The sequence below is a fragment of the Zootoca vivipara genome, chromosome 1 (genome assembly GCF_965207765.1).
Source record: "Zootoca vivipara chromosome 1, rZooViv2.hap1.1, whole genome shotgun sequence".
Taxonomy (NCBI): domain Eukaryota; kingdom Metazoa; phylum Chordata; class Lepidosauria; order Squamata; family Lacertidae; genus Zootoca; species Zootoca vivipara.
In genome coordinates, this window is record NC_142582.1 from 86351444 (window position 1) to 86368010 (window position 16567).

At 40.7% G+C, this 16567-nt stretch overlaps 1 protein-coding gene across 1 annotated transcript in view; it reads right to left on the minus strand.

The window, feature by feature from the left end:
- MYBPC3 (myosin binding protein C3) overlaps positions 1 to 16567 on the minus strand; it is a 69824-nt gene that overhangs the window by 50570 nt on the left and 2687 nt on the right. Inside the window, exons 2-8 of the mRNA XM_088656469.1 lie at positions 10220 to 10530; positions 8947 to 9090; positions 7284 to 7434; positions 7016 to 7164; positions 6297 to 6414; positions 3154 to 3202; positions 693 to 749 (exon numbers count right to left, since the gene is read on the minus strand). Coding sequence (XP_088512595.1) covers positions 693 to 749; positions 3154 to 3202; positions 6297 to 6414; positions 7016 to 7164; positions 7284 to 7434; positions 8947 to 9090; positions 10220 to 10530 — 979 coding nt within the window. The remainder of the gene's footprint in view (positions 1 to 692; positions 750 to 3153; positions 3203 to 6296; positions 6415 to 7015; positions 7165 to 7283; positions 7435 to 8946; positions 9091 to 10219; positions 10531 to 16567) is intronic.

The following is a 16567-nucleotide window of genomic DNA, read 5'->3' on the forward strand; positions in this document are numbered from 1 at the left end:
TATAAGGCACAGAGAGAGAGAGACACAGAGGCAGACAAAGAAGAGCAAGGGAAGAGGAGACAAAGAAAATGAAAAAATATATAAGGAGTCAGATTGAAAAAGAAATCTTAATCAAAGCTGATACTTCTTTGTTACAGACTATGAGTCTCGTCCCCTTTCTCTCCACCCCCACCAGTTGCTTAATAATTTCTGGAACTTGTTTCCTCCTCCCAACATGAGACCGTAAAACAAGTTTACGCAGAATGATGTTTCTCCTGTTTGTTCTCTGCGCACAAAAAAAGAGAGATCATTTTTCTTTTGGTCCTAAAAAGCTTCCCTCTTCGCAAACTGTCCTAAAAAGTTTCTTCCCTCTTCGCAAACTGAATAATTAAGCACATGCACAATGAGCAACAGGGATTCTCACATTAGGCAGGTGATTTTCACAGACCATAAGAATTGCCACAGCTGACAGGCTTTAGAGAACTAGTACAACCACGTGAATGCAAATGTAAGAATGACAAAGACAGTTACTCTAGATCAGCCTCTCTCAGCCTTGGGTCCCTAGATGTTATTGGACTACAACTCCCAATGTCCCTGACCTCTGGCCATGCTGGCTAGGAATGATGGGAGTTGTAGTCCAACAATAGGGTCCCAAGGTTGAGAAAGACCTTTAGCCTTTTGTACCATCATTTTACAGATGGTAGCATGCTCACCTCTTTCTCAGCAAGGCACTGAAATCCAACTCTCTGCCTTCTTCGTGTCCATCCGCACTGTGCAGTATAACAAGTAGCATTAATAATAAACAGAACAGAAACAGAATGCAGTGAAAGCAGAAACAATAACTTCACACAAAGATGTAGATTAAAGCACCTTCATGCTGAAGATAAAAGTCAAATAAGTTTCACATGCATTTTAAGAGACCCCTCCCCACAAAAATGTGTTATACTTCTGCTGATCCAACATTAGTAGCATAGAATTTTGTGATTGTATGAGTACCGTCCCTCTAAAAGTGACTTATGTACATATTTTGTTCAGGCTAAAATGCAGGCCTTGTTTTCTTTGATCCTGCAGGATAGGAAAGATCTTGCCTGCAGTGAACCACATCCACACAAAATGTTACACTTCCTACAACAGGTCATCCTGTGTTGACAGGAGAAAGCAGGAAGAATTGAGGAAACAGAAGCCTGTTTGACTCAAGTTATAGTCCAGGAAAACCACAGTATTTTGTTTCAGTTACTGTTTCAGGCCTTACCCACATAAAATATCCCAAAGTTGTTCTTGCCTTGGGCCTCCATACATTGCCATGGGGAAAGTGAAAAATAATACAATAGCCCAAACCAATAAACAAATTAAATGAACTAGAATGAAATTCAGCAGTTTATCAGCCTCAAAGGGTAGATGAAACAGGTAAGTGTCAGTTTCCAAAAGGCTGCCAGTGAGGAGGGCAAACATTACTCCCAAGGGCAGTATTCTACATTATTGTAGCTAACTGCTAAGAAAGCCCTTATTTATCCTAGTTTATACCAACCTAGAATCACAAAAAGAATAGAACTCTACTGGGGGGGGGAGGAGCAGGGCTTCTGTGGCAGCTCTCAAAATGCAGGGCCGTAGTGGTGAAGATGTGAACGATGAAATCCATGCATATTCAAGAGAAATAGGTGAATACAAGAAGCATTCATGCAGTCACTACAAAAGCACCATTTCATGGAATGCTGTGTGTCCAGTACACTCTCTTCAAGCAAATGAATCTGTCTCTCTTGGATGCCACTTCCCCTTCTCCCAATTGTTCCATCTCCCAGTTGTTCCATCTGCGGTATTTTATCTTGTTAAGTCTCTTTGAGACTTTTTATTTTGTAAAAAGCAACTAAATGAAATAAATAAATGGCTTGTAATAGCCACATCTAATTCAGGGACTCTATGCTAAGGCTCCAATCAGCAGTATAGCTAGTGTATTTAAAGATATGCATGTGTTGCAAAGGACAACCATTTAAATCAATCAATGCCAGATTTCTATACTACCCATCAACTAAGTCCTTTGGATAGTTTTTACAAACAACATTTAGGCAGCGTGGCCATTGAGCGACAGTTCATCATGAAGGCTGAGCACCAGGCTAAACGCGGCTACCTGGCGAAAGCTCCAGTCATCCGTCTCCCTCCTCCCACCATGCTCCTGAATAAGAGAGTCACAAAACACAGAATTCAGTTGGGCACAACTTCACTCAGTCCAACAGTATCACCTTCCCAACTTCAATAGACAAACACATAGGGATTCTAAAAGCAGCATATTTGCAAAGGAAGCTTTATTCCATGAATAATCGCGAGGCAATATTCAAATTAACTGGGTGGTGGGAATTGTCTCCAAGTAGATTGTGACTCTGAGCCAGCAAGGGATCAGAAGCTTATTTGCTGAAATAGGATGTGGATACACATGCACTGTAGGGTCTTTTGTGCCTCTGCATGCCCTGGGTGAATGCCTACATCCAGGAGCTGAGACCGTGTGCATGGCTCCTACTGCTAGATCAGGAACTGTTTGCTCACAGGTGAGCATCATCTATGGGTGCACACCTGCAAGTAATCTAGACCAGGGATGGAAAGACTTGTTAGTTCTCACAACCCCAAGTTCAGGTAAGCAGAGCCAGGTGTTAAAGGCATATAGATAGAATTTAAAGAGACAAAATTCACAGTCCTTTCATATAAAAGTGCTGGTTATCCCAATCTTTGTTTCTTTCAGCAGCCCATTTAAGGGCAAAGAAGTGCCTTTGTGTTGTCACAACTTGGGGTTGTGAGAACTAAACAACGAGGAGTCATAAACCCTTGCCAGCCTCCTACTAATCCTCCAGGGACCCATCAGTATATTTTGATCTACTTTTGTCTACCCTGACCTAGCCAATGGAGTCTCTATCAGCCCTGCATGATTTGGATGGGGACGCATTTTTTACATCCATTTTGTGACGCAGCTGGGGTTGCACATCCCCACCTGTTTTCTAGGACTTTGATGTGTGGCTACTATGTGTGCATCACCAGTTCTGCGCAACACCTTCCTGTATGTAAAACTACTATCGGATTGTGTGTATGCAGAGATGGGACATATTTGATATTAGCAACCATGTTTACTTCCCCCAAAGTGTTCACTTACATTAGTCAACTGGTACAAACATTTCTGATGATACTCACCCTCGTCGGAGTGCTGAGCGGAAATCCATCTCACCTGCTGCAGGTGCCTCTGTAACAACATAGATTGCAAAAAGCAAAACAATTTGTAGTAATGAAAATACATTTGCATACAAGGCACCAACAGCCACACTGTAAACATTCTCGAAATCTCCATATATAGTTCACCGCAGCACCTTCCTATAGATGTCTGTGCTACTCACAATCACAATGGGACTACACAGGTGAGTGTGTATGGATTTCAGCCTTGGGGGCTTTCTCTTTTATAGTTCTGGCATTGCTTTTCTTCTAGCTGTCCCCATTGGAAGAAGCTGAGCAATCATACCCCCATTTTGCTTATGTTCTAGCTCTCATTCTTCTTTTTGCAACATAATTTTTATTTTTAAACTGACAGACATGGTTGCACTGAGATATATCTTTGTTTACATTACAGTGATACCTCTAGTTGCGGACACGATCTCTTACGGGGTGCCATTCATACACCGAAAAGTCTGCAACTAGAGCGGCGCTTCTACGCAAGCATGGAGTGCGATAGAGTGCTTCTGTGCATGTGTGAAGCGTGCAGAACGCTTCTGCGCACGCGGCAAAACCCAGAAGTATACACTTCCGTGTTCGCAAGCCAAAAAGATGCAACATGAACCTAACGCAACACGAGGTATGATTGTAGAGCATATGACCTGCAACAATTACATAAAATAAAATAATAAACAATAAACAATCAGATAAACGTTTCAGGATATATTACCAAAGTTGTGCCAAAGGGGATGAAGTGGGTTATTGGCTTGTTTATGTTGTTGTTTTTAGTGCGCATTTAGTGGTTTTTTATCTTGTATTTTTGTGTTGTGAACAGCCCTGAGGTCTTCGGATGGAGGGTGTTATGAAAATTTAATAAATAAATAATTGCCAAAATTGTTACAGATATAAAATGATTTGTAATAACATGCATTGCTTAGACTGGCGACCAACACATGGGAGAACCATTTGGTTTTATATAGTATTTCATGCATGCCAGACTGTGCTGCAAACTATGGGTACTGTTCTACCATATGCCTGGTTATTTGTATAATCAATAAAGTCATAGCAGACTGCATAAATGTCATGTTTCTTTGGGCTCTTGCAACTTCTTCTAATAATGTTGTTTGCCAATTTGCAATATACCATATGTCCATAGTTAATAATTGTAATGACTTCCAAGTCCTGGCAATAGTTGTTCTTGTAGTGGTTAACAGATATATTGTAAGTTCCTTGTTTTTAATTTGCAACTTATCATGACAAGTTGAGCCAGTCCTGGGGTCATGGGGACTGTCTGCCCATGATCAAATTTATTTATGTAAATACATTTTCCTGACCCCCCCCCCCAATTTTTGGACACTTCTACCACACGCCTTGATATTCCCCAATGGTGGGACATCCTCTCCAACACATTGGGGAACTGTTTGGTTTTATATAGGATAAGGAACCTAAGTGTTAAATTCCAGCCATACACAATTTTAAGAACTCTTTTTCGGGGGGTTGCCAATATGGTTTTGTATGGTACTTTTGTCCACAGTCTGTTCCATGCCTCTTCTTCAATTTCTAAGCCCCAATTGAGTTCCCACCATCTTCTCAAATTGTGCTGAGAGCAAAATTGAACATCTATAATAGATGTATACAGAGATGGTATTAGTTATTTTGCTATTTTTTGCTATTTTGCCTAAAGGCCATGATATTTGAACAGATGTAATACCATGAATATTTTCCATTATTCTGACACATTTAGGGCCAAATCCGTTTTTTTATCCACTCCAATTAAATACTTTGGTTTCACACAGTCAAATCTTTAAACATATCTAATGATAAACACACAAGAGGTGATTTTTGTGTCCTATTTGATCTGTTTAAATGTGATTCTTCCTATATGCATGGTTCTCTCATCAGCGCCTTTATTTCCCCCCATGATAGGTAAATAGACCACAGCCTAGCTCTCATTGTTCTGGTTTTGTACTAAGGTGCTGAAACAATAGTGCACACATTTCATTTGCCTTTTAATCAGCGACAGAAACTTTTGCAACTGAGATGCGTTAAAAGCAGTAACTGCACGATGCCTTTAGAGCAAAATTGTTGGTCAAACTAGTCATCTAAAAATACTGCAAGTTCCTGTATTTGAGGGGAGTCAGAGAAATGGGTTTCCAGCACGGCCCTACTTACTCTTTCAAATCTTGTGTGGGGAAGCACTATGTGCGGTAAAATTCATTTTCCCTTCTTTGCACTTCCTCTTTTAGAACTGAACCTAAATAGAGCCAAGGTTTATATTCTGACTTTTTTTTTAACTTTTGCTGACTTGACTGACCAGGACTAGATGGAGATGCGGAATTCATCTCCATTCAATTTGCTTGCAGTCAATTTGCTTTTTAAAAGATTACTTGCTTTTGCTTTTTAAAAGATTGCCAAGATTAAAAAACAACCACAAACAAGACATGACTTTGATTTTTCAGATGGGTTTGTTAAATTAGATTGCAGAAGAGACAGTCCAGCCCGAAACCCTGTCAAGGGTAAGCGTAGCTAATATTTAAATACTTAACAGTTCTCTTGGCTGAATCCACAATGAAGTTGGCATTATGTTCCTTAAAATCTGTCGCAAAGATAGGAAATATTTATTTTATTTGTTTTGTTTGAAAAATGCGTATTTTCTTTCTTCTTTAAGTATTCGGAAATATGTATTTAAATGGGGAAAATGTGCATTTTTACAGACCAATGTGGAAACAGGATGGAACAGACTTATATGTTGATGCATTCAAAAGTGAAATGGAACAGAAGAAGACTGATTCACCATCGCTAGTTTGAAAGATCTTGGAAGCTCTTAAATGTATCCCTTAAAATAAAGGCTGCCCTTTGAATTATTAAATATTGCCACAACAGGGGATGTCTGGCAACTCAAATGACAAGTGGGGGAAATCTTTAATTACAGTTAATCATACCATTTCTTGCTCACCCACCCAGAAATCTCATTCTTACTCTTTTACCAAGTGGCCTCAGTAATCCCCCTCCCCAATTTATGTAGCTTTTCTAATCAGCGCTTATCTTAGAAATATTACCACCATGAAGAAAGGAGGGATAGCTACTCCAGCAATGCAAGACACCTCTGCCATTATGAAAAATCATCTTACCATTGACAACGAGGCTAAAATTACAGCTATCAAACTTGTCCTTTGTAGCCGCTTCACATCTGTATGCTCCTGTATGCTCCATTTTTGCATCAATGATTTGCATTTCAAAGACATAAACCTTAAAGGAAGAAGAAGAAATGGACCATTTCACAAAGACATTCTGCATTCAGATTTCCTGCACTGCAGGGGGTTGACTAGATGACACTTGGGGGTCCCTCCCAACTCTGTAATTCTACGATTCTATGTGTGTCTGCCTGCCTGCCAGGAGCACTGAACTCCTCTTGTGTCTTTGAGAAGCCCAACAAGTATTCTTCATTCTCATTTATAAAATACCTACACATTCAGTCTTTTCTCCTCGCTTCTCCAAATTTAAAATGTTTTTTGCATCTTCTTCTCCAAACCTTCCAGTTGCCAAACTTTTACCATGACAACATATACGGTAGATTGGCAGTGTATCTAATCTTCTTTTAAAGCCATCCAAGTTGGTGGCCATCACTGTCTCCTGTTGGAGCAAGCTTCACGGTTTAACTCTGCACAGTTTTTGTCCAATAGAAAGAGTAAATTTTAATAATTTTTTTGTGACACAAGAGGAATGTAGGGTAGCTAGTGCATGCAACTCTTGGCATTTCTACCACACAGGAACAATTCTCTTTAGCCTTGAAACGGCAAAAAAGTATACTAAAAATAAAAAGACGGAAGGTTCAGCCTGTGAGTTGTACCTTGTTATTTCGATCATAATTCTCATGAAGCTGGAGGTGTTTCCCCACTTTGCTTCCCAGGTCCATCCACTTCCCCTTGAACCATTTCACAGAAGGCTTCTTCAGGAGGCTTTCGCCTGCCACTTTGGCAGTGAATGTAATGTTCCCACCTTGAGAAGGAAATATATTAAGGTGAACATGTGATCTGAGGTGTAACAACTGGAGAGAGAGACAGCGGGCCAGCAGAAGCATCGTTTCCACCCATCCCAGCTCTTGGCTATCGACTTACCAACAGTCACTTCTCCATCTTGTGGCCGAGTCACAAAGACACCAATAGGATCCACAGGTGCCTCTTCCTGGGCTTCTGCAGGAAGAACTGGAAAGCAAATGAATGACTCTGGCCTTTGATATCTGAGATACGGGTCTTTAGGACCAGCCCACTGCATTGTATCATGTGTTCCAGACTATAGTATGGATATTTCATGCTACCTCCAAGCTGTCCACAGTACTGTATATGTTTCTAGGTATAGAGCTATCCCTCTGAGATGCTCTATTAATTCTCACTTCATAGGCCTATTTCTAATCTGTTTCAGCGAATCTTGCCCTCCATGTGTCTTGCCCCCCCCCAGCACATGCAGTGGGGAGGAGGCGAAGCCCAGTACCGTGCTCCATCTCCTCCCTGCAGCATGTCCCGCTGGGCGGGACATGTCACGTGACACCATGTGCTGTGCCATGTGACATCACGTAATGCACACACCCCAATTGTGGGGGGCAAGTTGGCGTCCCTACCTGGAACCCCTAGAATCACACACAGTTCGGAGATTGGGGTGCAACAACACAATTGGTCAAGCTGTGCTCGAGATGTTGACTTGTCAACATGGTCCCCTTTCCTCCAATGCACTGACAGACTTTAATTCTATGGGAAGGGAGCCAAAATTCCACAGATGACAACTTGAGTGCACATTTGTGCGTACCAATAACATTTTGACAGGTTAGAGTGGGGTGACAGCTCAGTGCCAGAGCACATTAGGGATATAAGAAGGCATTTTCTGTTCTGCCCTGGATTTGCTACATGCAACTCTATTTCCATTCCACTGCAGTTCATCTTCCACCAAAATCTATGTTATATTTATTGCTGTCTGTTGTGACAAAATTATGTAACATACATTATGTCATCATTACATTATTGCACTCCATTCATTTCAATGCAAAGGAAACACAATGTAAACAGGGAGGAAAAACTAATCAATTACATATTGTTTGAGGACTGAAAGCAACAGCAAATACTGATCATATTTGCTGGACTGATTCTCCAACATCCCTATTCGCAACTGAAAGCCCCTGTGCTCAATCCCTGGCATTTCCAGGCAGGGCTGGGAAAGACTCCTGTCTGAAACTCTAGCTGTTGCTAGTCAAATGAGTTTGATAGGCCCATTATATGACTTTGTAGAAGGTGAATTCCTATGCCCCTACCTGTAAAAGGAAAACAGTGTGTGATTTACAATGTATACGGACCAGTAAATAGGGACAAGTTGAAGTACATGTACAGGCCTGCATTTTGTAATAGCCTACATAAATGGTGCTGCAAGTGTCTTGATTTTCCCCTCGAATAAAGACACATTTATTCGACACATGCACGAAGCAATATATGAACTGCTGCCCGTTTGTACATTTAATATAGCCAGGGCTTTTTCCCCCAGCAGGAACTCACTGGAACTCAGTTCCGGCACCTCTCAGGTGGGCACCATTGCCATTCCAAGAGAACAGGGGATGTGTTTGTGGTGAGTTCCAGCACCTCTTTTTCTAGAAAAATAGCCCTGGATGTAGCTCACAAGTTCATTACTGTTCTTCTCTTCCTAGGTACTATTTTCAACTGTTCCTACTTTCCCCACTGAGCCTATTATTTTATTATTTTTATTATTCCATTATTCCAACTAGAGGGAGACTACTACCATCACATCTTGTTTACCTTCTGAACTCTTGCTATCATCGGTAGGTTCATTTGAGATAGTTGGCTGAGGAGTATCTGCTCCTTTAGGTGCATCTGAAACAGCTGGTTGAGGAGCAGATTCAGGAGGAGGAGGGGCCTCTTCTACCTTTTCTAGAAAGGAAGGGAATAAAAGAAAAGTAATTAAAAGCCCCATGTTATTTTATATATATATAAATGTTTTATTTCAGTTTTGCAATAAGAATGAATAAGGGACATGCTGAAAAATTGGTGCTTTTCAGCAAAGTATAGTGAATTATTTTAAATGACATCTCATGTTACATGCATAATCCTATGGTATGTGTACAATAGGTTCCAAATCAGCAATGAATAAATCCATACTTTTTGAGCAGAATGCATGCTCAGATGATGCAAAATTTGAGCAAATGATACAAAATTGCTTCATTTATGCATCTTTGTCTATAGAACTGGTCTTACATTTTTGCTTTTTAGGGTTTTAAATTTTATTTTAAGAAGGCTTTCATGATATAAGTTAGAAACATGGAAATATTAGAGCAGCTAAAACACTTGATGCTAAAAGTGGGGAAAGTGTGGCTGCAGAGCACAAGATTATTATTATTTGTGGGTTTTCTTTCCTGCTCTTACATGAACTTTGCAATGGACAAAGTAGACTCTCTTTAGAAAAGTTAAGCCCTGCTACTGGCCACACAGGCAACTCAGTTTCTGGAGAAGGCTTAATATCTTTTGAAGGAATATAATGGGAGAAAAGATGTAAATGGAAAAAAAAAAAGATTAGCTGCCTCGTTTCTGACAAGGCACCCAGACAAGAGTGTATCGTACAATTGTTTTCTCAATTGTTGTTCTCTGTAGGGTTGTTGTCTGGAATGGTTTAGCTGCATAAAACTGCAAATGAACTGGGGCAGCATTCTTGTTTGTTCCTTCTCACCCTTAAAATTGATGTCTCAGTCATGCCCTTGACTGCAGAGAGACCAATATGCCAGGGTAGATTGCTGTGGAGTGCTGGTTCATTCATGCATTGTCAGGGCCATAAACTAATGCTTGACTGCTGAGTTTATGACTGAGACGAAACCACAACCCTGGTACCATGCTTTATAATTTATCCCATTTGGACTAATGGCCTTATTTGCAAAGTATATTCCAGTTAGCAGTTTCCCAGTGAGGAGAATACCATTAGCTCAATAATTTATGTCTTAAACGCTTTTTGAGAAAGGCCTGATGAAAGAACCACTCCATCATAATGTCTCTAATGACCAAACAGGGAGGTTGTGTGCATCCACGATCCATCTTGAACCCCATTTACCTGGTTCTTTGACTTTGAGTTCAAATTTGACCTTGGAACTTCCGGCAATGACAGCATATGTCACATCATCCTCTTTTCCGACACTATTGATGGTCAGTGAGTGTTTGTTCCCCTCTGACTTGATGACATACTTGTCACTTGCAGCGATTTCTATTCCATTTCGCTGCCACTTCACCTTGATACCTGTCTTCTCTGTCTCTGCTTCAAAAACAGCAACACCTCCTGCTACGACATCTGTTGTCTTTGGCTTCTTGATGAATGCAGAAGCTAAAGAGGTAATGGGAAGGTTTATTTTCTGCAGCAAGGCTGACAAATGCATACAGATCTGCCCCTTCCCCCCCACCCACTCTTCTACCTACAGTGCATATGAAATTGTATTGGATAACAAAAAGAAGGAGACTAATCTGTGAGTAATCAGAAGAATACCTTGGGCACGAAACATCTTCCTTTGGGGGACTGCTGTGTTATTATATATATATATATATGGCGGGAATGCCATCTCATTTCTATTTAGTCTAGTTAGAAATGACAATTTAATATTTAATGCTCATAAAAGCACAATACAGAAATGCTGAATTGCTAACATCATTTTGACATATGCTTGCCAATACCTTATCCCATTTTTGTGTAGAATTCCACATGCACAACTTGTATTTGTTTAAATCACTATTTCACACTAAACTGTTTCCAGGTTCTACAAATCCTGTTTATTTTTTGCTTGAGCAGCTCTATTAATTCCTGGGAAAGCCCTACTAAGAGAATTGACTTATATTTTCCATAATAGTTTGTCTATGAAAGAGATGATGTTTTAAATATTTCTTCTAATTTGGAATACTTCTTATCAAAATTAACATTTTCATATTAATTTTATTGACTGTAGGGCTAACCCAAAGTTCATCCTGCCACCATGCACAACTTGATTCAAAGTTCCAGTGGAACTTACTTATACCCAGGACATATTTGTATATTGTTCTGACACCTTTGTTTTTATCCTGCTGGCAACTGGATCTTTTACAGTTTTGTGTTGGTCTTTGGTTTTAAGCAATTTAATAAATGACGGACTGACTGCCACACACAGGGAAAGCCAAGGGCATTTTCTCCCTGAGGTGGAGCAGCAATTGCATACCCCACTTCCCAAATCAAAGTGCATAGCACCCAAGGCTGATTAAGTTATCATGGTGGCGTGCCTGAGGCAGAAAATTCCACAAGCCCCTCTCCTCCTCTCTGATAGTAAAAATACAATAAATTATAAATTTGCTGTTCTTTCATGATACCCCAAATAACCTGCACAAGGTGGTCTCCCCATTCTATCCACTAGCAGGCCTGCCTTTGAACATCCATACATTTCCCACAGAATACCCATACACTTATTTTGTCCTACCATCATCTACAAAGATGATGTTGCAGGCCTTTATAGTGGTTAAAAAAACACCATCCTGTATCATATGTTTAGAGAGAGAGAATAGCAGGACAAAATACACTAGTATCTACAGCATGGCCAATGATGCCTCTGTTGGAACTTCAGTTTTCTAAAACTTATTTTCTGTTTCTAGTTTACTGAATGCTGTAAACTAAACGAAACTACTGTATAGGAAACTATAGGGCACATCTCTGAAAAAGGGATAATGAGTGTGGTTGCTTTTCCACACCAAGGGGACAGGATACAGTGAAATATGAAATGAGGACCAGGTATTGCACTACTGCTTGCAGCTGCGGTATTCCGGATAGGTCAGGAAAATTCTGGACATATGGCAATCCTAGCACTATGATAGGTACATACCCATTCATTTGGCCCTGTAGTCAAATAGCAGTGCCTTGCTAAGCCAAGGTTGGGAACCTGTGAACTTACAAGTGTTCTTGGACTCCAATTCCCATTCGCCCCACAGGCAAGCATGACTAAGTGCTGGAGCTGCAGTCTAGCAGCAACTGTCCGTCTGCCCTGTGCTCTTGCTGTTTAAACATCTGGGAAGTCTCATACAAAACAAGTCCCCTGAAGGCAGAACTATTTGTGCAGCTGAGTGAAAGCACCAGACAAGTTGATCCATTGTGTTTGCACCATGGATATTAAATATTTAAAATCCCCTTCCAATGGATATTAAGTAGCTCTTTTAATACTTTTTAAATTCTTACGATATGCAGAAACTTACACATATCACAGATGCGAAAACACAGAAAAAGGAGGTGTAGGATCACAGGGAGATCCAAGCATATGTGGCGATTGGTACTGTGCTGCTATGCATCAGAGAGCTTTTTCGCAGTCTCTCTAACACAATTGGGAGTCAAGCCATTTCGGAAGATTACCAGGAAGCACAAACATCTACCATTTGGCTCCTTTCCCCATAGCATTGGGGTTAAAAAGATTTAGAGAAATATTTCTGTCGAAGCCCAGTCATCATCACTCATCCTATTAGCCTCAAAAGCTTTTGTAAATATGTTAACTGCTTGACAACAATGCAGCCTGTAAAAGTTCCAACTTTTTAATGGCATCTTTTCAGCTGCAGTCAGGAACTTCCTGCTGTGTTGCAGGACTGTTCACAAGAGGGAGGTTTTCTATTTATATACTATTTTTAAAAAATCAAGCTGCTGTAGAGTTGAAACACACTGCAACTCACAGGTAAGACTCACACATTATGTTTTTCCATCATCATCATCATGATGTTGTCTCACATTACTGTATTCGTCTCAAACATAGATCACTTCAGCTATTCTGTAGAAATGACTCAACTTTACAAACAATTAAAAATAGTCTCCTTCTCTGAACATGGATATCTAATCTCTCTTTCTCTGAATCGTCTTGTAATATCCAGTCCCGTTCCATTTAAGGTAATTCTTAATAGTTCTTCCTAAAGTAGAGCCATGTCAACATGTTGCTGCCAAATGATTAGTCAAGTGTCTTGTCCATAAAGCTTTCGTGTTGTACTCTGGCAAAGTAGTACAGCTTCCAGTCAGAAGGACACTGAGAATTTGTGGCTTCTCAGATGTCTCCAGTTCTTCCATGGCAGTTATGCCATGCTGTCTCCGAACCCCTGGACTGTTAACATCTTAAATCAAATGTTTAGATAACCTCCAATAATTGCACGATTGATAATCTAACCTGAGCTGTGCAAACAAATTACTGGGGAAAAATTGATTTCATGCAATGTCACAGTCAATGTTAAGGATATGACAAAATATGGATCAATTAACCAGAAAATTATGTCTTTTACCAAATCACATTTCTTGGTTGCTTAAATTTGCATTTCTAAACTGAGAGTGAGTGTCACAATTTAATCCAATGATCATAAAAACTAGTTCCAGAACTTCTTAAAAGCCAACAAATTAACACATGCCTTAATTCCAGGGCCCCCTTTGAGCTTGCAACCCTGCATCAAATGCCCCCTTGGCCCCCCTCTGATTGGCTCTGGGGCCATATATGCCCCATGCATGCTGCATACCTTAGGTCAGGCATGTCAAACCTGCGGCCCTTCAGATGTTTTGGCCTACAACTCCCATGATCCCTAGCTAGCAGGACCAGTGGTTGGGGAAGATGGGAATTGTAGTCCAAAACATCTGGAGGGCCGCAGGTTTGACATGCCTGCCTTAGGTGATTTCTCACTGGGCTCTGCCCCAGGCTCACCATAAACTGCACAACTGTCACTGGATCATCCTGCATAATTTTGCCCTTGGACCCACTCAAGACTGCTAGCTCTGCCCTTAACCAGGAATTGAATTAAAGAAGAAAAAAGTAAGATAGTCCAATTATTGACCCCTCAAATTTTAGGTTTGTCATGGTCCCTCCCTCCACCCATTTAAAAGGGGTTTCCCTCCAACCCCTCTTAATTTGATGATCCCCAGCAAAGCTCTGGGCTTTAGTTCACTCAGGCTCATATATGCATTTCCCCCCCTCCAAAGATTAGATTTTTGAATGTGAGAATCCATGTTCCTTTATTTAGTTTTACTTCCTGTGAATTCCAGCACAGCCGTGGCACACATGAAAATAAATGTTGATAGTATTTTCTTCCAATTTGCCTCCAATCAACAAAATAACTGCCCATGAGTTTGGCATGTACATTTGAATGCTCCAAATGTGTCAGTGAAGGGACTTGTCTAAGTGTTTTGCTCTGGAGCTATGTAACGTTACTATAAATTCCTTAGCTGAAAAGAGGCAAAGACACTTTCTGCACTTATAGGCTTAGCTACCCCTTGATCCCAACTTGTCAAGTCTCGCTATCTTACATTCTTCTTCCCCTTCAGCAGCTGAGGCTGTAAATTCCAGTAACATGAGTAAAAGGCTAGCAATAAGATGGACACACACACACACAGCCTTACTTTATAACCTTGTGTATATAATTGTTCTGTACATCTGTTGTGCCACTGGTGCAATAATGCAAAATTGTTATATTTATATCCCCCTCCCTTTTTACAATTCTTCTAAATCTGCAGATAAAAACAAGTACAGTAATACTTAATGTATGACTAAGGAATTGCATAACCTTCAAGCTCTTCAAAAAGAAAACCTAGTAAAATATTCCAGTCTGTTAATCTAATTATGCCTCACTTAGATTCCCAAAAGAATTTAAAAAGCACAAAGAGACTTATGGCAGGTTAAAGGCCAACAAATGTATTACTGCATAAGCTTTTATAGACTAGAATCTGAAAGCTTAAAACTAGTGCAATAGTCTTTAAAAGTGCCATAAAACTCCCATAGCTACTACATTGGAAATTATATTACAGAGAATGCAAAGGTTTTTCTAAAAAACGTGAACACCACTGCTGCTTGCAAGTCTCTCTCTCGTTTACTTATCAAAAACAGTTTTCTTCTTGAAAACCCACTCACAGTGCCTACAGTTCAAATTTTGTTAAGTATCACTGCTCTTCCCACAAAACTTTGTAAGATGATTCCGTATTTGGAAAATCCTTTTTATCGATTCCCTGTTTGGCCCTGTAATTGTTCCCAAGATAACAGATACATTAACAAAATATGTAATAATGATTTCAGAGCACTACATTAATTCAGAAATCATTGCAATCCACTAGATATGTCATCTTATCCTATATTTCAGATGGAGGTGCAGGGATGAGACTAGAAGCCTGGAAAATAGTGTGTGCATGACTGAGGTAATATTTGATAGGAGATATTGTATATTGCTTGAGGGGGCAAAACCTTACTACAATCAGGGAGCCCAGAGAGATGGGAAGCCCCCATCAATAACAATAGGAGAACACAAAAGCCCTGCAGTTCAGAGACCTGTCTGGTCCAGCATCCTGTTCTCACAAGGGCCCAACTAGAGGTCTATGAAAAGCCCACAAGAAGGATATGAGCACAACAGCACTCTTACAATTGTACTCAACAGAAACTCGTATAAAGAGGTATGCCACCTGCTGCTGCTTCCTCCTCTTTCTTCTCCCCACTGCCACTGCCACTGCCAACAACACCACCAGCTCCCTGCCCTGTTTCCGTTTCTGCTTCCTTTTTTCTTGTTGTTGTTGGGTGGGGGAAGGCTGTGGAGTTGGTGGTGGCAGAGCCATCAGCAGCGGGGGCAGGGGGCAGGGGTGGGGCAGAGCTGGGCAGGGAAGAATAATTGGTGGCAGGGAAAGAATTGGCAGGGGAGCAGCTGGTAGAGGTGGGGGTCGGCATTTTCTCAGTGGCAAAACAACCTGGGCCAGCCCTAGCATAAGCCCCAAGTGGCAAGGCTGAAGTGGGCAGGCTGGTATTCCGACTGCTTTTTAAGACAAAATTCTCCCCAAATCAGGTCTGAGAAAAGACAGGACAATGTAGAAAAATACTAGAATGCAGATATGTTCTCTGGAGACATACACACACACACACACACACACACACAGAGAGAGAGAGAGAGAGAGAGAGAGAGAGAGAGAGAGAGAGAGAGAGAGAGAAAGAGAGAGAGAGAGACCTCGGTTTACGAACTTAAACTGTTCTTAAACCAAGGCGCGCTTTCCCTAATGAGGCCTCCCACCACCACTGTTCGAATTCCGTTTGTAGACCGAGGTCAAGTTTGCAAACCAGAACACTACCTCTGGTTTTGCGGAGTTCGTAAACCAAATAGTTCGTACACAGAGCTGTTCATAAACCGAGGTACCACTATATATAAAATTTGTAAAAATGGAGTGAGTTGGTGTCTATTCTAGTGTGGAAGCAACTCCTACAAATCTATAGGTTTAAATTTTCCACCAAAGCTGCTACACAAGTGAGAAAAGACTTCAAGTCCTTTTGCCAGCATGATATAGCAAATGGCAGGACTTGTCTTGCACCTCAATGGTTATGTAGAAGAATTTTCAAAAGGTGCAGCTTGTCTCATTTCTGCAG